Source organism: Panthera tigris, chromosome D4 (assembly GCF_018350195.1).
Source record: "Panthera tigris isolate Pti1 chromosome D4, P.tigris_Pti1_mat1.1, whole genome shotgun sequence".
Classification (NCBI taxonomy): domain Eukaryota; kingdom Metazoa; phylum Chordata; class Mammalia; order Carnivora; family Felidae; genus Panthera; species Panthera tigris.
The window spans coordinates 20,934,908-20,956,433 of NC_056672.1; the positions used below are offsets into that span (position 1 = coordinate 20,934,908).

At 42.5% G+C, this 21,526-nt stretch overlaps 1 protein-coding gene across 12 annotated transcripts in view; it reads left to right on the plus strand.

Annotated features, from left to right (window-relative positions):
* The window catches only part of TLE4 (TLE family member 4, transcriptional corepressor), a 141,026-nt gene that overhangs the window by 35,905 nt on the left and 83,595 nt on the right, over window positions 1-21,526 (plus strand). For 7 of the 12 annotated variants that reach the window (XM_042964050.1, XM_042964051.1, XM_042964054.1 and 4 more), the window contains one exon: window positions 10,073-10,147. The exons of the other annotated variants lie outside the window; for them this stretch is intronic. In XM_042964050.1, the coding sequence (XP_042819984.1) occupies window positions 10,073-10,147 (75 nt within the window). The remainder of the gene's footprint in view (window positions 1-10,072; window positions 10,148-21,526) is intronic. 12 annotated transcript variants of the gene reach the window in all.

The following is a 21,526-nucleotide window of genomic DNA, read 5'->3' on the forward strand; positions in this document are numbered from 1 at the left end:
TTGCTTTCCCATATGAGTTACGTTGTTTGTGTGAGCGGGCCCAGCAGGAAGGGAGTGTGTAATTGTAGTGGTTCTGAGCAAGACTGGACTGGAATCACTTGGCCAAGGAAGTTGGACCCTGCAGAGGAAAGCCATGGGGAGCTACTCACAACTCCTTTTCTCTGCTTTAGCTGGGTAGACAGCGTCACGATCTCACCACTTACTGTTTATTTCCCCGAAACTTTTCACATTTCTTGGTTGAAATCCTTGACTTGTGTGTTATGAATGACGTGTGTCATAATTTTCTGAATCCTAATTCTGTGTATATCTTTTCTTTTGCTTACTTTGGACTTAATTGGCTCCTCTCTTTTCAGTTCCTTAAGGTGTGTGTCTATCTTTTCGTGTGTGGGCCACAGACACGTTTCTTCCTGTCTAACCCAGGCCTCTCTGATGTTTTGTGTCTGAACATTGCCCACCTTGTCTCATCTTCTGGGCATTCTGCGAGCATCAGACTCCTCGCTTCTGTCCCGAGGCCAGATGGACCGTAATCTGGAGGGAGGGGAAGAGGCAGGTTATTAGAGGAAGATGAATTCTATTTCCTGTCTCTTCAGAGGCATGGAAAATCACTCTTGCATGGCTGCGAGCGGCACTCGGTGCCAGGACTGAAGGCTCTTAATCTGATCTTTTAACACCGGCTCTCTGTGCGACAGTCTCACTGCCAAAACGGCAGCTGTGGCATTAGAATTTATTTTAAAACGTTTTTATTTAAAAATTAAATGATTGTATTTAGAAAAAAAGAAAAACATTCCCTGAAGACTAATACATAAGCTACAGGACGGTAGCTGAAGGGATTTTTTGGAGTTTGACAGGAACAAGAGGTAAATTCACATACTTTGAGAAGCCTGTTTTTAATTTAGCCCCCACATGCTCATTAGTGTACCTGCTTAATATTTATTGCTTGTGGCTAGTGTACCCCATCTTCTAAAATTTAAAAACACACGTATAATACTGAATGGCAGTTATTAAATACATTTAGTTTTAACTGCAAGACTTTTTTTTATTTTTTTTAATTTTTTTTATTTTTTATAATTTTTCTTTAATGTTTATTTATTTTTGACAGAGAGCCAGAGCGTGAGCCGGGGAGGGGCAGAGAGAGAGGGAGACCCAGAATCCGAAGCAGGCTCCAGGCTCTGAGCTGTCAGCACAGAGCCCGACGCAGGGCTCGAACTCACAGACCTTGAGATCATGACCTGAGCCGAAGTCGGACGCTCAACTGACTGAGCCACCCAGGAGCCCCTGCAAGACCTTTTTTTTAGAAATGAGTTGCATAATTGTAGTTCAGAAGCACTTGAAACGTGTCTACATATCGCAGGAAACAATCACAGAAAAAAACATTTTCCTGTTAGATTTCACAAAAACATTTTTTAGAGTTACAGCCAATGTATATTTTAACGATGTGCTTGTTGCAATCATATACGGCTACTTCCGAAGTCCCAGACATTAGACAAAGATATTGCCAACTTTTGTCATTAAAGTGAGTCACTATCACATAAAAGTTCTCAAAATTTTGTAAGAGCCTTAATACCAGAATTTAAGGAAAGCTTATGAGTGAGCCCTCACTTGTCTGAAGCTGTTTTTTTCTCCCACTTTCTTTTGGCTCTTAGGAATGGGTAGGACTGATCTCTGTTCTCCAGCCTACAAGTTTTTTCTTTAGAAGGCAGACCTCAGTGTAGTAAGTAGGAAGTTCTTCTTTCTCCCGCTTTGGGTCTCATTTGCAGGGGAGGAGCTATAAATAATCAACTCCCCATTGGCAGTTCCATAAGCAGGAGATGCCAGAATGATGACAGTTGGATCTGGGTTGAGTCCTGGCCTCCCTGTTACAAATTGCAAGGCTTACTCTAACCAAGTAAAGCTGGGTGACCTTTAGCCAGTGGTTCGCCTCTCTAAGCCTCAGTTTCCTTATCTGTACATGAGGTTAATAATAGCCTGGGCGGCATGCCGTCACCGCGAGGATTACTTGGGATTACCCACGTTCAGCTTAGCACACCATAACCCCTCCTGCTGTTGGGCGGCAGTAGGGATCGGTGCAGCGGAGCAGCAAAGCTCTGAGTTTCCTTTTTGAGAAGACCTGGAACCAAGCCTCCCCCCCCCCCCTCCCCCCCACCGTTTAGTCATTGCCTTTTGGAAGAATGAATTAGTTATCTTCCTCTCCAATGTCCTTCTTAGAGAGGAAAAGAAATGTAAATTAAAACCGAACCCAGGGCTGTCAACTAGCTAAAAATCTCAGTGAGGCATATTAGGTAGCCCCGAGGGTAATTCCCTTCTAGCTCCAAAAATTAATTTTCCAGTTTAGCAACACCCGAATCTTCTCAGCCAGCAAGCAAAGATCCAAACGGAGTTTACCCTGTAGACTCACCTCCAGAGGCGCAGTGGTCTTGGACGGGGTCTGTATTTCACCTGCGAAGCTATCTAGAAAAACAGACTTGTCAGTCCATTTGGGGACTGGCTATGGTCAAAATACCTGAAGTTAGTTTTGTTCTTATGAGTAGCTTATGGGCGGACTCTGTCTTCATCAGTGATTTCAGGAGCTATCTTGTAGACCTGTAGATCTTATGGGGCCTCAGCAACATTGAAAGATGCTAGTAAATTCGGACTCCCCTTCAGTGCCCGTTCTCTCAACCCCCGTTTCTTGTTTCTTGAGTTACTTAAGTGGGAGCAGGACTGCTTAGAAGGCTGGTGGAGGACCCCTGTGGACTCATCCTCTCCAAGCTGAGGCGAGGTCATGGCGGGGCCCGGCTTTGGGGCCTGGGCTTACCAGCAACTGGCTGTTTCTTCCCTTGTGTGTGAAAATTTTGATTTAGTAAATGAAATAAAGAATTTAAATCATTCTTTTGACCACATTTGACAAGAGTTCTCTGGTCATTGGAAATTTTAGGGTATAAAAGGGAAATTAAGAGTGAAATTTTTCAGCCTTTTATTTTTATTCTTCTCTTTACCTAGGGAAAAGAGACCATTCCAAGTTGAATGCTTTCTGGTGCAAATTTAATTTTAACTCATAACTTGGTTTTTATTACCCTGTTAGCTTATCTAATGAGTAGAACCAAATAGTGTTTTCCTCTAGAATTCTGTAGATTTATTTGGTTGCTCATTGCGCTTAAATAGTAGAAAATAGTATACAATTACATAATAGTGATAATACATGTTGATTTAAATTCCAATTCCAAAAGGCAAGAATAGCCATGATGCATCGATTTCTATTTTGGACATGCCATAAATTTGGTCCTTTTGATTTAATGGAAAACATACCCCTTCTATAATATGAGATAGGAGTGTTTCTCAAATGCTGTCTTGTTGGTACCTGGGTTAATAGGGGACTGAATTACTCTGAACCACATTTTGCATGTATAGAATAATTGTAAAATGGAAGTTGAAAAATGTGATCAGTCACTTTCATATTGCGCCTCAGGGAGGAAATGAACAAAATACAGTGGTTACATGCACTGGTGGCAGTGTTCTCGCCTCATAATGGCACCAGGTTAACTCATCTTATTGCTTGTTAACTTTGTAAGGAATCAGTGGCTTGTGATAACATGGTTTGATGTAGGTGAGCTTGGCTGAAATCACCAGACATCCCCTGATAAGTATGTGACACCCGTAAGACCATCTTCAGAGATCGTTCATTAAATGCCAGCAGCCTTCACAGGACATGTCTGCTTTCCAGTCAGGGCCGTTTTGTCAGTGCTGGTAACGTGTTACGACAGTGCTGTGTATATAAGGAATGTCCAAAAATGACTAATCTGCCTAGATTGGGACTTTAATGGATTTTGTCTCGCTTTCTGATTACTCACATTGGACAGCCTTTCATTTAAAATCTGTTTTGTTTTATTTTTCCTTCCTCACAATACTGAATGAGGCATCAGGGATTATAGTGCTGTCCCGTGTTCCACGGTTTGACCAGTTGGCTCGTTCTGTGTGACCGTGCATTTTGGTGACAGTTGGATGTCTGGTGAGATCCTTACGGTGGCATTATGGCCTGCTTGCCCTCAGCAAGTAAATGATTCCCAGGAGGGAGAACTTTTCTGCAGGTTTCCACGTCGGCCTCCTTTCAAAGGCAACAGTGCCAAGCTCTATATCTGTGTGTGTCTAAAAAAATTAAGGTGCATTTGAGAAACCTCATTTCTTTGACTTTCAGGTAGGTAGTGATTGGGTTGTTACTGGAGCTAAGCTTTATAATACTTTAAATAGAGCTTGTAATGTCTGATATAGTAGCCAAAGCCATACGTAGCTATTTAGATTTAAATTAAAATTAATCAAAGTTAAATAAGGTTACAAATTAAGTTTCCCGGTCACATTAGCCCTCAGTATCCGTCTGTATGTGGCTAGTGGCTACCATGTTATTAGCACAGATTGAGAATGTTTCCAACATTGCAGAAAGTTCTGGTGGAAAGTACGGACTGTAGAACTTGGACAGGTCCGTGAAGAATGCTCTGTCCTCATGTGGCTGAGAACGGAGAAGGTTAGGCTAAATGGTCAGTAGGAAAAAGCCTTGGGCAGCATTTCCCAAGCTTTAATCCCAGGTTCCACAGCCAAAATTGTTTGGAAAACCCTGCATGTATATTCACTCTTTGAGATTCGCAGCTCAGGGAAGATCTGCCATTCACCAGGCATTAGCCAAATTAAACAGGTGTTTCAAGTAACACCTAATTTCTTGCGGGACTAACATTTCTTGGGCTACCATTGAGGAAAGGCTGATTGGAAGTTAAAGCTTACTTGTGCTAGTAAACTAGGTAGAGTTGCTGAAAAGGCCCAGTAGGATTTTAGCCTGACTTACTGGATACGGAGTGACCCTTTCACTCAGATTTGACCCCCTTTAGCCATACCTGGACTATTCTTTCTTGTCACCTAGGACATGACCAGAGGCGTGGTCAGAGGATAAGTGGCCTAGAGCCAGCGGCCTGGGGATGTTTAACCTGGAGTAGAGAAAGTGAGAACATCCATTATGTCGTTTTCATGACTTTGAAGTGCACTCCAGGGGAGGAGAATGTAGAGGCAACATTGGGTTCCCTGGGAAGAAGTTCTGGAGGGAGAGATTTCTAATCAGTATTAGAGCCCATTATCCCCAAGTGGGAGAAGCTTGTGCGTGAGGTAGTGAGGTCCCTTCCAGAGGATATGATGAAGCAGAGACTGCTTGTTGGGTGTGACAGAGGAAACGCTTTTGGGTTGTGGTTGATACTGTGACGCCACCACCCGGATGCCCTCCGCCGGGGCAGCATTTGGAAATCTGTAGGCATTTGGGAAAGGGGGTCGGTTTGTTGTTACAGTGCCTGGGGCACTACAGCCTTCTGGGTCCATGATTTCTGAAGGCCTTTTCTAGTTCTGATTGAGTGGCTTTCTCTGTACATGTGGCTAATGAGTCTCATGAGCGGGAGGGGCATTTGGTCCAAGTTCTGGTTTCTCTTTCACCCTGGAGAATTGCTTTAGCCTTCTACCTGTTCTCCCTCCTGTCTGGTTCACCTCCCTGTCATCCAGCTTCATTACTGTTCTTTACTATCCCGGGTCCATCTTCCTAAAGAGCAGAACTGATAGCACTCAGCTGCTTTAAGATTTTTAACCAGAATAAAGTCCAAGTTTTTTGCATGTCAGGCAAAGCCCGGCAGCGTTTTGGGCTCCTCCCACCTTACAGATTTCCCTGGGGGTCCAGTAGGGTATGCCCGTGCTGTCCTCACGTGACTCTGGGTGCTGGCCTCGGCTCTTTCTGTGGATGCCTCTTCCACCTGAAAGTTTTGCACGTGTGTCTTGCCAGGCCCAAGAAGGCTTTCAAAATCCTGCCTTACGTTTGTCTCTCCCAACTTTTCCCCTACCCTACTCTTCTCTTGCAGCCACACGTTCATTCTCTTCCTTGACAGAGAAACTCCTTCCTCCTTCAGGGACTTCGCCCATGCTCTTCTCTCTGCCTGGGGTTCTTTTCTCCTTGCTTCCCCCACAGAACTCCTGCACATCCTTCACGTCTCGGTTCCATAGGGAATCTTCCCTCAGCCCTAAGATCCCACGAGATATTTCCCCACTAAGTGATTGCATAGCATCCTATAATTTTCGTCGCGGAGATTACTCTCCGGTTGTAATTACCAAGCTCCATGTTACTCATTCACCAAGTGTCTTGTTCATGACTCTCGTCTTAGTGCCTGCCACAGTTGCCTGGTGCACAGTAGGTTCTTAATAAAGAATTGAATGAGTGAATAAGAAAGCAAAGCCTTTCCCAATGCTCCAGGAAGTGCGCTAGGCATTCCTTCTACCCTGCTCTCCTGTGTTGTATAAGATGCTTGATGTCCGGGAGTCCTCCGAGCGGTGGTGGGGCCAATATCTCAGTTGCTCACTTTTGCATCTCCACGTGTCAGGAATGTCAGTGGTTCATTGGAAGAATCCTACTTCATTTTACACTTCTGCCTTTAACTCCCCACTACCCTTATTAGTAAGGGAGGTAAGGGAGGATGGGTGAGTATTAAAACAAAATTCTAAGTTGTAACGTAGAGGGTTCTTTTCTTGTTATTAGAAGGACTACATCTATCGCCATACCCTAAAGTATTGGCCTGGCGGGCATTGTCATTGTAGTGTCTTCCCAAAAACATACGTTAAATATCTATCGTGCACATCTCGGTGGTTTGTTAAGGTCTGTTTCTCAGCAGGCTTTGTTGGACTTAGGACTTCTATTGTTTCAGTCTCTTTCTTGTTAAAAAAAGTTATCCTCAGTACTTTGCTGAACAAATGCAAAAAAAAAAATTATGATGAAAGTTAAGTAGGCAGGTGATTAATGTATAGAATTTCATTTTCGTGGCCTTCCCCTCCCCCCATCCATGCTGGTGTTCCTTAAATTACGGTATGTAATTGATATGTAACTTACACATCATTTGTTCTAAGTGTACAATTCAATGATTTTTAGTAAATTTAGAGTCGCACAGCCATATCACATTATACGTTTTGTTTTTTTAAGGATTTCTTTTCTAAAATTATAAATCACAGTATTGTAAAGAATAAATAATTGGGCATTTTTTTTCTCTTGCAAATCCCAGTTAGAGCCCCCTCCCCCCCTTGCCTTAGACTTTATCGATGTATTTGCCTTAACATTTTATTTGGTGGTGCCTGTAGAAAGTTGCGATGGGAGCCCCGCTATGAGTGAGCAGTTCGAGCAGTAAGAGGCCAGAGCGCTGATGCCTTCTGCAGGCCGGCCTGGGGCTGGAGGCACTGTCGTCACTTGTGGTGAGGTGGCAGAGGGGAAGCAGGCAGTGGGAGAGGAAAGGAGATGGCGGGTGGAGTGGGAGTAAGAGGGACGGAAGGGGAAGAGAAGGGGAGGAGATGGCACACAGAACGGGAAAGCCATCAGGATTCTAAGATGCGAACACTCGCTCTGTTTTCTGAGTCAGCTTATTTGTTGAAATTTGGAAACAGAAAACAAAATGCCACCTCTGGGTCAGTTTCTGAGGGTATCTGGGGCTGCTTCCTCCAGTGTTCCTTTTTTTTCTTTTGTGATCGCTTGCCCCTTCTTTCCTGAGTTTTAATTTTCTCACCTTACCTGGTGTTATTACCATGTGGCTGAGTGAGCTGTGTCGAAGTGGAGGTGTTTCTGATGCTTTCAGAGCCATGGGGAGGAGGCACTTCTTGCCTTAGGGAGCTTCTGTTCAAAAGGTCCTTAAACAGCAGATGATTCACAGTTGTAAGCAGAAATAGGGAAGTAAGATCCTGAACGACAGGTAAAGTTCAGATGTGGTATTAGCCCATGGCCACTGTCAGGAGAGAAAACGAAGGAGCTGAATCATGACTTCCATTGTCATTTTAGCTTTTTAGCAAGAGTTTCTATAGGAGCGTCAGATGTCAGTGTTACGGTTCACTGCTGTGTTTCTGGTTTTCTAGGTAAATGCACTTGATATTTTAATGCTGAGCCAGAAAGATATCCCTACTGCCTAAGGCATCTTTGCCCATCTTGGCAGTTGGAATCCAGTTTATGAAGCAAGAGTTGAACAGTCTTCATGGTAGAAAGGCCCCTAAATAGATGTATTTTCTGCATATCTTCCAGAACTGTTCTTTGAATGCTTAACAAAAAGCAGATGACATTTCACTAATGTGGAAGTAGTTCAGTAATATACAGAAATTGCACAGAGTAAGCGCTTTAAAAGGCTTTTGTTGAGTGGATGGTTGCATGAGTGGAATGAATGATATGTGGTTGGTTGGATGTGTGTTCGCGTGGTCCTTTGGTTTTCAGTTTCTTGGACGTTCGGAGCAGCCCTTATTGAATGTTGGAAAGTAAAAGGTGGAAAATCCCATAATAGTTTCTGTCTGTATGCTCACTTTGAATATGAGAAAAATCCCAGAGTCGTCTTACATGTTGTCTTTTTCTCTGTTTTCCAAGTACTGCTTTTTTCCCGACATTGACAACTGGATTGCTTTAAATCTAGACATGAGCTCTGTGCTGACTGGTTAACACACTGCTTAGTCTAGCTTCAAGGAAAAACTGCTGTTACTGGTCATTTTATTGAGTATGCCTCTCTGTTCCTTCCCGTGTCTTTATAAATCTTTAGGACTTTCACTGTCTTCAAAGAAAGAAGGAAATCAATTATTTCACTTTGGCAGATATTTTATTCAACAGTAAGAGTGGATGGAGATATCTAGAAAGACTTTGGGATTGTAACTTAAGCCCTTGTTTTGAAACTCTTACAATTAAAAAAAAAATCAAAGGTACATAGTTTAATGTTCAGAGTTTAGTAAAATCTTAAAATGCAGTGATCTTTTGACAATTTTCTTTCCATTAGATTATAGGCATAAAGTATACATCTCCATTAGGAAATCAAGGGTGAAAACACTACATGTGGATAACGAAGGCAGTTTCCTTTCCCACACCCTCCCCTTAACCCTACACAGCTGGGAGGTGGAAATATTGGTCACCCTAGTTAATCTCAGTATCTGCATCTTTGAGAGTTTTGGAATGTAGTACCAGGTAGCCCAAGGGAAATTTCATATATAATTGATGGCTTACCTCTTTGTATGTATTATGACAATAGGTTAGCTAAGCTTCCTGTGCATTTCAGCTACATTTCTCACCTGGGGTCCCACAGGACCAGATTCTCCCTAGCCATGCAGAGGAGTGCCTGTTTCGTAGCACAGTCTTTTTTGGCTCTTCATTCACTAAACCTAGTTGAAAATAGTCCAGAGGAGACCTGTTCGAGTGTGTAGATACTAGAGTGTTGCAGTGCATTTTGGTGGAGAATAGTATTTATATTTGGGGGTACTTGTGCAAGCACTCGTGAATGTCCAGATGCAAGCGAGCGCCTCGTGCAGGGACTCCTGTTCTACTTAGTTTTTCTTAATATTACAAAACTTACCAATACCCTGGTCCTGCTCCTTCTCTTTAGAACTGAACCATGGCTAGACGGAGTGATTTTCCTGTACTTTCCGTCCTGTTTTCCAAAAGAAAAATAACACACTTGTAGGTTTTAGTTTTTCCGTTGCAGGTGAAAGCAACCCCTGAAGTCCTTAAACTTGACTGCTAGTCAAAGCTGTACATTTTTAATCTCTTTTATAAATATGCAGCGCTTCACGGCAGGAATTAAAACGTGAACACTTTTCACATTTCCAGAAGATAAACGTTTAATTCTAAGTGGCCTTCTAGTCCTTACTGTTAACAAATACCAGGAGAAATTTTAAAAATAAGTACTGCTAGGAAATATTTTCAGACTTTTTATGTAGAGGGCAGAGAAAAGGGGGCACAAAGAAAGCAGGTGGGACGGGGTGTGTTTTGTTTGTCAGCGCCAGTGGGAGACGTTGGGTCACAGTGCACCTCTGACGTCAGAGGGAAGTCGAAGCTGCTTCTATCCGTAGTAGGGGCGCAGTCAGATGCCCTGTTCCTGCGGTTCCTGCTCCGCAGTAGAGACCCAACTTGCCCTAGACGTCCAGTCAGCCGCCCCCACGGGGCTTCTATGTGAAGTATGGAGACCCCTAAAGCCTGTTTTGCATGTAATTGAAGTTAGAGGACGCGTTAGGAAAAGCTGTTCTTGACTGACTAGAAAGCAAATAATTGTATTCTGTTTCTGATCTTCATTTATAGCACCAGCAACAAGTGGTGCAGGCTGTGGAACGGGCCAAGCAGGTGACCATGGCCGAACTGAACGCCATCATTGGGGTACGTGGCCTTTCCATTTTAGCTCTGATCTTAGTGTGTGTCATCAGCTCGCTTGCTCTCTCTTTTTAAATTTTGTGCCATCAAAAGGGCAAAAGGCAATAGAGGACCACAAAGTGGAATTAAGCACTTTGCCTTCTGTCTCGTGAAATTGGATGGCTGCCTCAGAAACTTTGGATCACATTCTCACCAGTTCCAGTGGATATGTTCGCAGAAATTCTCCCCAAGGAGCCTGGGTAGTTCTTTTTTCATAATATTTCTTACCTTTGCAATCAGTTCCTGTTGCTGGGCTAGGCCTGAAAAAAAGATGGAGATTGCCCTGATGTTAAAATGACCTGATTGATTTCTTTGATCTTTCCACAAATATAGACTAATACCATTTTAGGTGAAATAAATTGTACGTTTTTTGTTTTTTTTTAATCTCCCTGCTCCTCTTCCTCCCCTGTGATGAGTGGTTCTTAAGGGCTAGTGGCCATTTGTGGTAGGAATAGTAGGTGAAAGGTGCACCTTTAGGCAGAATCCGTGGCCCCGTTAGAAAACCCTTCCTGGCGAATGTAGCATTAATGTTGCATAGAAATCCTACTGGAATTCCTGAGTTTGGACAGTCACTCCGACTCCACTTAGATTTTTGTTCTCTCGGATTAAGGTAACAAATAATAAATAAGGTGCTACAGCATAAGGGATAATAAAGGTGAAACTCTTCGCTGAAAAGCGCATGGTATCCATCTCTATTTATGCAGCTGGTACAAGCCTTTCCTTAGATTATTCTAATGAAGACAATACAACTATGCTTTCCTCTCTCTGCCCCCTCCCAAATACTTCTTTTGTGTATAGGTTATACACAAAAGTCTTTTCTCTTTTTTTTCCCCCTCAGTGTATCAAACACACTTTGAAATGCTAATTATTCCATTTACTTTCATTAAAATTCAAATTGCTGAGTGAAGATGCGGATAAGGGTCGCCTGATAATCAATCTGGAGTGAAGATATTGCTTCAATTATGCCTCTGTCTTTTAACAAGGAAATCAGAACTCTGGGCTCACTGGCGATGGTGGTGGAACACTAGTCCGATTGGAGCTTGTTTTTTAATGGCCTATTTTGAGCTCTTACCTTGTGTCCCTCTGACCACAAGAAAATACGGGTAGTAAATTGGAAGACAGTAAATGGGAAGGGGTAATAACCTTTAGTTCCTCGGAAGTGCCCTCTCGGAAAGAAGGCTGAATCGGAACAAGCCATGTAGATTTGTTTGGAGCACATTTTCTAGCTCTGGGGATGGGGAAGAGATGAATACATTTTACAATTTTTATTATTTCCTAAATCTCCAGAAAATAGCAGTATGTCACATTTTTTAAAAAGTTGAAAAAGCGTTAAAGTTAGGTACATATGTATATTCCAGTTGTGTTTGCTTGAAGCCTGCGTGGGCTTCCCATTGGGATGTGTTTTGGTCACCAGACCTCCTAAGGTCACCAGGGATAGAGAGCTTGCCCTTCTCACGCACTCCACCACTGTCTGCTGTTGAAGGAGAGAATGCTTTACGGGAGGACTCCGGGCGGGGGCCGTGCTGGGTCACTTCTGGCTTAGTGTTCATTGTCCCTGTGAACTACTACAAGGCAAGTAGCCATCTTACCTTACTTAGGACTGGTTGGCAGCAGCTGTTTCTGGCTGTTTTGTTTCTTTTTCCGGTCTCATTAGTTGCCGTCTGTACAGTGGAGAGATTAATCTAAATCGAAAACCCATTGTTTTATGTTGAATGTTGCTTAAAAATGTGAGGGAAGATCTGAAAGTCAGAACAGGTTCCTTTCCCTTCAGTGCAAAATCAAGTATAGTTTTAATACTGTTTCCTATCTATTTCATTTTATATACTTTGTTTTGAATGGGATGGCAGATTGCCTTTTCTCAGGGAAAGGATGATTTATTAGACGGTAGTCAAGTTACTGACAGACATATTGTATATATATGGGTCCAATTAGTAAAATACAGCAAATTTAACTTTGTGACCTAAAACCTTACTTGAAGAGCTAACTCAGTAGAGGGGCAAGCTGTCAAAGCAGCACGAGCGGTTTGTGAATCTGGGGGGCGGGGAGGATTCCAGATTATTTGTGTTTGAGCAGGAAGTAGAGTCAGTCACATAATCTGTTCTGAAAAATAGATTGCAGAAATAGAAAAACAAACCCAGCAGTTTTAGGGAGCCACAACCCAAGTGAGAAGGAAGAGCCCCATGACAAACTGACTTGATACATTCCTGCTGCTACTGTTCTCTGAGGTGTGTGGTCTTTGTCTGTTTCAGCCCTGCAGGTGCCTTCAGTCCAGTAGTTTTCAGTTTTGTAACATTGTGGAATTCTCAGTGCACCTGCCCTTCTCATGGCTTGTGTTGTTAGGTGGTGCTGTTTTGACTTGCTGCCCAAAGTGATGAGGGGGGTCAGTCTTAAGATTTTTGTACTTGGTTTTGGGAATGTAGTCGGCAATGGTTTTCTCCCCTGAGGGAATGAAAATTTTCCTCTCAAGAGGCAAAGACCCATCTAAAGCCCCTGCAGACAGACCTTCATTTGTTTATCACTACGTATGTATCTGTTTTATATGTATGCACACCATCCAGACAAGCGCAAATGTTCCCAGATTTAATGAAATCTGATGAAGCACCTTTTTAACTCTGCAATATTATTCTACCTTCATTGGTAAATGAGCCAAACCAGTGATCCATGCAGTTTAAATGCAAAATGCTGAAGTGAGCCTGAAACCTGGAGAGGCGGCTTGTTCTCTTGACAATAAGCTAGTTGTGTTTAATGGAATGAAACACAGTTATAATGATTTCTTTCACAGGTCATGTTCAGTTTAAAACTGTTGATAGATTGAAATAAGTTAAATATCATTTATCTTTTATTTATAAGGAAAAAACCCAGGAAAATTCCCGTGTTGTATTTTACAGTCAATATTTTGTGTTTTGTTTTGAGTTGGTCATATCTCACATTTCCCTGAAGCTTTCCCGGAGTTCCCCTAAATGGGCTGAGGGAATGTTATGTATCTAGTTTGATCTTGTCATGTGTCCTACTAGCCACTGTGTTTTTAAATTAGAATCTCTGCGAGATCACACTGTTGGAACAGCACACAAATTGTAGTTTTAAATCAGTAATATGATCTAATTAGAAATGATGTTTTCATTTCCTGTATTATTAAATTGAGTCATCTGACTGTCTTAAAATGCTTTTTAAATCCATTACACTATATAATCAGCACATGCTGTGTGAATGTGGTTATGCTTCATAAAGGAGACTGGCTTGGAACCTCAGAAGAATTTCACTAAAGAAGCTACCATTAGGGGAAAAAAAAGTTTTGTTAGTATGAACATTGGAGAAGAAAATATTTGGCTTGTAAAAATAGAAAGTGGGGTTCCTTTGGCTTTCCCTCCACCCTTTTTTTAACCTAACTCTTTGAGGGGAAAAAAAAGATAGAAATATGCATTTAAAAAAAAAAAAAAAAACCCACCCTCTTAAAAAAATTCCTTAAGAACAGGTATGCCATGGCGTTTGTAGGAAAATGCAGTTTAGCACAAGAAATGCTGAACCTCAATTTTTAGCAGTGACATTTTAATGATAGGAAGTCTGCAAAATTATTTGCCATCAATTGTGAAGGCAATAACAAGCCTTGGTGGTTTTTCACACTCTCTGTGTTAAGTGCTTTCAGAATGACAGCGTAAACTGTGTTCGAGAACTCCAAGGAAGTAAAACTGATTAAAATGTTCATGCTTGAATGGTGCTGATGGAATAGTTCATTTGGACTTTCTCTACCTCCTGCAGCTCAAGCTGAAATATTAAAATTCAGTGGATTTAAATCTCTCTCCTCTCAGCTCAGGAAAAAAACATTACATTTTAATAGGTTTTAAACCCATAATTCATTGGTTTGGAGCAGCACTATTAAATCTATTTAAATATTACTTGTATTACTAAGGAAATGATTTAAATGACTTTGCCTGTACCATCCTATGTGTTTGAGTTAGTTTAAAAAAAGGAAGACAATACCTTCAAGGGTTTTTTCTTCCTCTTAGCATTTTGTTTTATTGTCCTTGTCATATGATTGGCCCTTAAATTACACACACACACACACACACACACACACACACACACACACACACGTATACGTGCACACACACATACACATATTCCAGATTGGCATTTTGGCAGAGGGTCTTACAGTATGACAGTTTTAAAATGTATGTCCTTCTTTTTCCATTGTAGATTTCAAAACTGCCATTTTAAGTTTCAGAGGCATTTAGACATGCTGTTGTGGTAATTTTTCTTGTGCTTTTTTTTTTTTAATGTTTATTTGTTTTTGAGCGAGGGAGATAGAAATGAGCGAGGGAGGGGCAGAGAGAGAGAGAGAGAGAGAGAGAGAGAGAGGGAGGGAGGGAGGGAGACACAGAATCGGAAGCAGGCTCCAGGCTCTGAGCTGTCAGCATAGAGCCCGATGCAGGGCTCGAACTCCAGAATGGCCAGATCATGACCTGAGCCGAAGTCAGATGCTTAACCAACTGAACCACCCAGGTGCCCCCTCTTGTTGTCTTTTTAAGCTAACTGGGCATTAGGCAAAAAACTGAATGATATAAATATGCGGGTATTTATAAAAACGTGTGTGCGTTTGTTCCTGCCCATTATATCACAGCCTCCAGTAACACAAATTTGAAGTAAAATTAAAGAGACTTCACTTTCTTAACAAATGCAAAACTGTATTAAGTATCAGGAGCCATGCTTTCATCCTCCCTCTGTTTTTGCCCAGTAAAGGGCTTTCTAGAGGCACTGCCAATTGTGCAGGAATCGTGCTGTTGTCCTCTTTTGGACACAGATAGCCAGTCCCGCCGTGCCGAAGCAGTGGTGTCCCTCCAGGGTTACCACGTTCCCCTGGTCAGCCTTCCTTTCTGGCGTTTTCATTGCCATTGCCATTGCCATTGCCATTGCCACTGCCACCACAGGCTTCCCAGGGTTTGACAGCGCCTCCCCTCAGACACTGCAGACCTCTTGCATTTCCCAGTGCTCTTTGTGGGGAATCCACTCTTCACTTATGCCTGTGCAGGGTGAGAGGGTGAGGTATTGATACCTACCCCCGTGGGGTAGTCCTGGGCCCACAGGCAAACAGCCCGTGAAATGACCCCCCTCCTGCCCCGTTGGTGGGCAGTTTTGAGGTGCCAGGACGGGGTTTCAGCTAGCCGCCCATGGTAGAATACAGCTACTCAAGAATACGGCTTTAGTTACGAGTTTCTTTTCTTCCCTGATTCACTTGCCCTAGGTCCCTCTCCTGTTCTGGGATCATTTCTCAAAATTACTTGCAGCCAGAGCCCTGTCTGTCCACCTTCCTGGATGAACAAGGATACTCACTTCATAGGCCCACACTCTTCCAGGGGCTTTCTGGTATAGGTAGGCACATGTTCTCAGGTGCCAGAGTCCTGCTTTGTTTTCTGACCTGAGTTCTGTGCATAAAACATTTTCCTTAACACCTCGGCTTTTACGTTTTTTAAATAAATACTTTCCCATAAGTTTATGGGTGAGCTTCCCTTTCTCTTTCTTCTAGCTGATTGCTGCTGATACTTTCTAAACGTACATAATAGGGAATAAAGTTAAAAACAAGCTATAAAAAAGATTCGTGTTTCATCAGAGGTTGTCTTTCCCCCTTTGTTACAGTCTTTACCAAAGAGTGTGCCTGGGGTTTAAAGACTTTATAAAATATGCTGACTGCACGATGGACACAACTTGCTGGGGCCTGGGGGGAAGAGGTTGGTTTTCTGCACTTGTAGGGCTTTGCTCACCTGCTCTCACAAGTGTGATAAACCCATGATTGCACATCAGCCGAAGCAGTTTTATAAGTCTACACATTCTGTATCTTATGGTGGTGTGCCTGCTCCTCGCCTTTTGTTTTGTTTTGTTTTGTTTTGTTTTAACTGATTCATTTACTGTGGATCAGGGGGCTACCTTATTGAGCGATGCAGTCATAATCTAATCTTTGTGCTACAATTTGATGAGGATCTAAGAGGCAGTAATTTCCCTTCTCTCATAGCAAAGACTCTCATATATTTAAGTAATTTTTTTTAGCTCTGTCTCCACTTCAGAACTCCCTGAGAAACCTGGATAAAGAACAAGATTTCTAATTTGTATTTATGGTGTATACTTTGTACATTTCTGTTACTGGGAGACATTTCTGGAAGCTAGTTGGTTTTTCTTTCAGTCTTTCTTTCTTTCTTTCTTTCTTTCTTTCTTTCTTTCTTTCTTTCTTTCTTTCTTTCTTTCTTTCTTTCTTTCTTTTCCTTTTTTTCCCTTTTTCTCGTTGTTGGCAACCAGAAGGGCTACCACTCTTTTTCTTTCTGTTGAGGAAGGAGCCCCTCTCTCCATCCTTCCTGTTAATATATGTTTCCACCGCTCAAGGCAGAGCTCAGCAAAAGTGTGACAAGAGTTGCAGAATGTGTCTGAGTGGGTGCATGTGACTTAGCTTAAGGCCTGTGGGCTTGGTGCTTCCACTACTGAGGAGACAGTGGAGCTTCCCAGATCCGGGAGGCCGAGTTTCAGTCACACCCAGCACACCCGAGCGCAGCAGGCTGAGCCTGTGCAGAGGTCCAGGGTGTGGGTGGAAGTGTTACACAGAAGAGCAGGTTTCACTGGAGGCGGCTTACAAGCTTACATTTGGGTTTCCCTGTTTATTGGCCAGCAGTTTGTTTTGTTTTGCTGTTTTGCATCCCTTTTTCTGATTCTCTTACTGACGTCTTTCCGGTAGCAACCCTACAAGTAGCGTCGTCAACTCCTGTGTAGCCAGAACTTGTGCCTTCAGAGCTGGGGGGAGAGGAGGCAGGCTCCCCCCAAACAGGCACCTCAAGGGCTTAAGGACTTAGACTTCAAAGGACTATTGCTCTGTGTCCTCCTCAGAGCTCCCTAGGAACTCCGTTTCGGAACCTTCTACCTGAGAATGCCTTTGTGAACTTAAGCGTTCTTCTAAAGGTTAGAACCTTTTATTGAATGGTGAGAATAATTTAATGATTACATCTGCTCCCCCATTCATTCAGCGAACAGCTGAGTACCTTCACCACATCGTATCAAAGGAGCACATTTTATGTTCTCTTTGAATGATAGTGTTAAACGTTTTCTGAAGTGTATTTTGAAATGGTCCTCAAATTACATTTGAATCAATCACCCTTATTAAGAAGGTTTTGGTAGTTGTAAGCTTTCTGGTTTTACATTTTACTACACAGAATCAACTTTTAATTTACACATTTTAATTTTAATGACACTTGAGTTTCCAAGGACAACAGAATAAAGAGAAACATAGGAGAAAACATAATAAAAATGAGGCTGCGTACATCTCTAAGTTTATATTTTTTATGTTTGGAATTAGGAATCTAGCAATCCACATTCATTACTGATAAATCTTTTCACTAATTTACATACACTTCTGTGGGTTCGGACAGCCGAATACAGTCATGGAACTACCACCACTATTGAAATAGAGAATATTTCCCTACTGCCCTGCTGCCCAGATTCCCTTGTTCTGTATGGATAGCCAGTTCTTTTCCGTACCCCAGCCCTTGGCACATGCCCATGATATTTTTTCCCCCAAAGCGAACTTTTGAGAAGGTCCTATCAATGGAATTATGTAGGTACACCATGTGGTCTTCTCCATTTTCGTCTTCATGTAGCATAACGCGTTGGAGGTTGGTCCGTGTGCTTGCCGTGTCCATAGTTCCCTTCGCATGGCCCAACGATACTCTAGTGTACCGGTGGACTAGTTTGCTTAGCCATTTACTCCTTGAAGGACAGTTCAGTTAGCTGTGGTTTTTGGTGACTGTGAACAAGGTTCCAATTAGTAATAACATACTGACTTTTTAAAGTTTTTGTAAGTGAATAGAAGCTTTCCTCTCTTCTGGGTAATCCCTAGAAGCGGGATTGTGGAGTTACACGGTTCGTGTATTTTCAAAGTAACTGGACTAGGGCTTTCCAGAGTGACCGTGCAGTCTTGCAGTCCCACGAGTACATGTGAGAGAACTTTTGCTCTGCCTCTTGAGCAGCGCGAGGAACTGTAGGCTTCGGAGCCTGTTAGCCATTTCCGAAAAGTGATGGTGGCCTCATGTTTTCATGCATCTCCGTAACCGCCACTGCTGTTTGAGGGCCTGGGTGCTCACTTGCCATCTCTGTATCTTCCTTGAGGAGTTTCTGCTCATACCTTGCCACACTTTTTCCTTGAGTCTGGGTTTTTATTAGTAGTAAGCTGTGAGAGTGTTTAAAAAAGTTCTCTGGATATACGTCCTTTATATATTTTGCAAATATTTTCTCCCAATCTGCAATCATCCTTTCATCTTTTTCAACAGTATCTTTTGAAGAGTGGAAATTTTTAACACTGGTGAAGTCTGGTTTATGATTTTTTTTTTTCATGACTCTTAACTTTTGGTGTTGTCTCTCAGTAATCTTTGTCTCACCCAAGACCACAAAAATGTTGTAGGTTATCTTCTAGAAGTTACATGTTTAGGCCTATGATCCAGTTTGAGTTAATTTTGTTTATGGTATGAGATATAGGTCGAGTTTGTTAGTTTCTTTCTGATGGACATTTGATTCAGTTGTTCTAGTACATTTGTTAAAATAACTCTTTTCTCCATCAAATTGCCATTGCACCATTATAGAAGATCTACTGACTATATGTGCATGGGTCCACTTCTAGACTCTATTTTGTTCCGTTAAACTGTCTGTTCTTTTACCAATGACATACTATCTTGATGTCTGTAGCTTTCGTTATTGATATTCGCCATTCCATTTTGTGCCTGTTCTTTGCTGTTCTTGTTTGCCCTCTTTCCAGTACCTCTCAGAACTCAGGTCTTTATTATCTGTGTCCTCGAGACTGGCCGAGGGAAGAATGGAAAGAATCGAAGCTCAGTAAAAAACCTCTCCTGTCAAAAATGGTGTCTATTCTACCTCCAGACTGTCCTGTCAAGGATGACCGCGCTTGCTGCCCTCCCCTGGTCCCAAGTATCCCTCTCCTAGACTCCTGCAGCTTCCTGCTAGTAGGGCTTCTCGTTTGCATATCTGTCTGTCTATACTTCATTCTTCCTGCAGCAGCCGGAGTGATCTTTGGAAATACAGCTTGGATCCTGTGCTGCCCCCTGCTTAAAACGTGTCTGGGAGGGCTGCTGGTTGTCTTAGAACGAAGTCTAAGTGTCTTCCGTGGCCTACAAAGCTCTGTGTGAGCTGACTCTTCGCCCACCTCTGTGACTTCACATAGCGCTCATTCTCTTCATTTGACTGTCTTCCACCCGCATTTCCACGTTGGCCTTGTCTGTCCCTGGGTCACCCCAGCTGCTTCGTGACTGAGGGTTTGTGCATCAGCTCTTTTACCCCCTAGAAGGCCTGCCCTCCACGTCCTGACATGGTCGTCCTCGTGCGCCTTAAAGTCCTAGCTCAGACATCTCCTGCAAAAGGCCTTGCCTGGCCAGCAGGCTGTACTAGCTCTTTTACCCAGTTCATCTTCTGGCCCGTTAGCCGGTTCTATTTTTGTCACGGCATTTACTGTTTATTTGTTCATGAATGCATCACTCTCCCTTCACTAGCAAGTGAGATCTTGTTCACTTTTCCTGCCGTGTTGCCTAGAACAAATGTAGCTCATCGTGTTCAATAAATATTTGCACAGTAAGTACTCAGTAACTATTTGTTCACTAAACACACAGCAGTTTATTATGTTTAATAAATATCTGGTTAATAAATATTTGTTAAGTGAACAAATACTCCATTTTGAGCAGTTTTTGTGTTTTGACCCCTATCTCTCCGACTGGTAGAAAATACACGATCCTGAGTGTCACTCGTAATTTGCTCTTAGGAATTTCATTTAACAGTTTTCTCACCTGTAGGCTGCATGGCTGGAGCAGATAGCCACTAAAACACTATCTGGTTTTCTAATGTATGGTTTCTAAGCTTATTTTTTGGTAACTGGATTTTTTATTTTAAAACTAGAAGGCCTTTTGAGTCATAGTTATTTCTCTAGATTTACATCCCTAGGCTTATATTCTTTTCCCCAGACAGATAAGTAAAAAATAGCAAGTGTTTCTTTTTTGTCTTGGGTTAACACTGTGTTAAGGATTCACATGGATTATTTTGTTTAATCTTCACATCAACCCTATGCGGAAGATAGTATTACCCTCTCAGCTTTACCAAAAGTGAAACCAAGGCTCTGAAGGGATAAGTCGTTTTCTGCAGCCGCACAGGAGAGGAAGTGGTGGGACTGGGCTCCAAACTTAGACCAACTTCAGAGCTCACACATCTGACCTTGTCCCTTATTTGTTCCCTCAACTCTGTGTTCTTCTTTCTTTTACACTAGGATCAATGGTCTCTTTATCCCAGGATCCACTATAGGGTTGTCCAGTGTTCAGTGCCTGGAGCTCAGCGAGGGGAATGGAAATGGGGTGTGCCTGATGCACATGCTAATTGGTTAGTCTAAGTTGTCCGAAGTGTATGAGTTGCACAGATTATTTGGCTACTCCTGACTCATCCGGTGTTTCTCCCTGTCTGTTTGTAACGTACTCTCACACGTAAGAATCAAAGTTGTTATAAACACCACTACCAAATCAGGTATTTTAAACCCGGTCCTTGGATCTTCTTGGATATGGGCTGTCCATTAGCTCCCTGAAATTTTGACACAGTTCTGGGTGGGTGGATGGGATATGTGTACATTCTCTAGAGGAGAAGTTTTGGACTTATTTTCCCGGAAGGTCCCATGACACAAAAAATGTATGAGCCTATGTTTTAATGGGAGTGGAGCCATGCAGAATCCTGATGTGAAATAGTAAAATACCTGGCAGAATGCGTGCAGCTACAAAGCAGTTGTCTGTAGCAGGAGACATAAAAGGAGACATTGCTAGACAATTGTTCAGAAGCCTGGAGAGCAGGAGCTAGCTTCTACTGGATTTGTTTCTCATATTGCCCAGGGGGTGGGGGAATTTTTTTGAACTGTTGATGGTTTAAAAAAACAAGCAAAAAGGGGCACCTGGGTGTCTCAGTCACTTGAGCGCCCGCCTCTCGATTTGGTTCAGGTCACGATCTCACGGTTCGTGGGATTGAGCCCTGTGACGGGCTCCACACTGAGCACGGCGCCTAGTTGGGATTCTCTCTTTCTCTCTCTCTCTCTCCGCCCCCCACCCCGCCTTCTTTTCTCCCCCTCCCCCGCTCATGGTTTTTTTTTTCCTCTCACTCAAATTTAAAGACAAAAACAAAACAACAACAGAAAACAAAGCTACATTTTGTTGATATCATCACAGATATGGAAAATAAGTTAGCCACGTTAACATTTTAGCTTTAACAGACAGTTAATGATAATGACTGCCTGGAATATTGTTTATATTAAGAGGCATTAACTGGAGCTAGCAGCTCCCT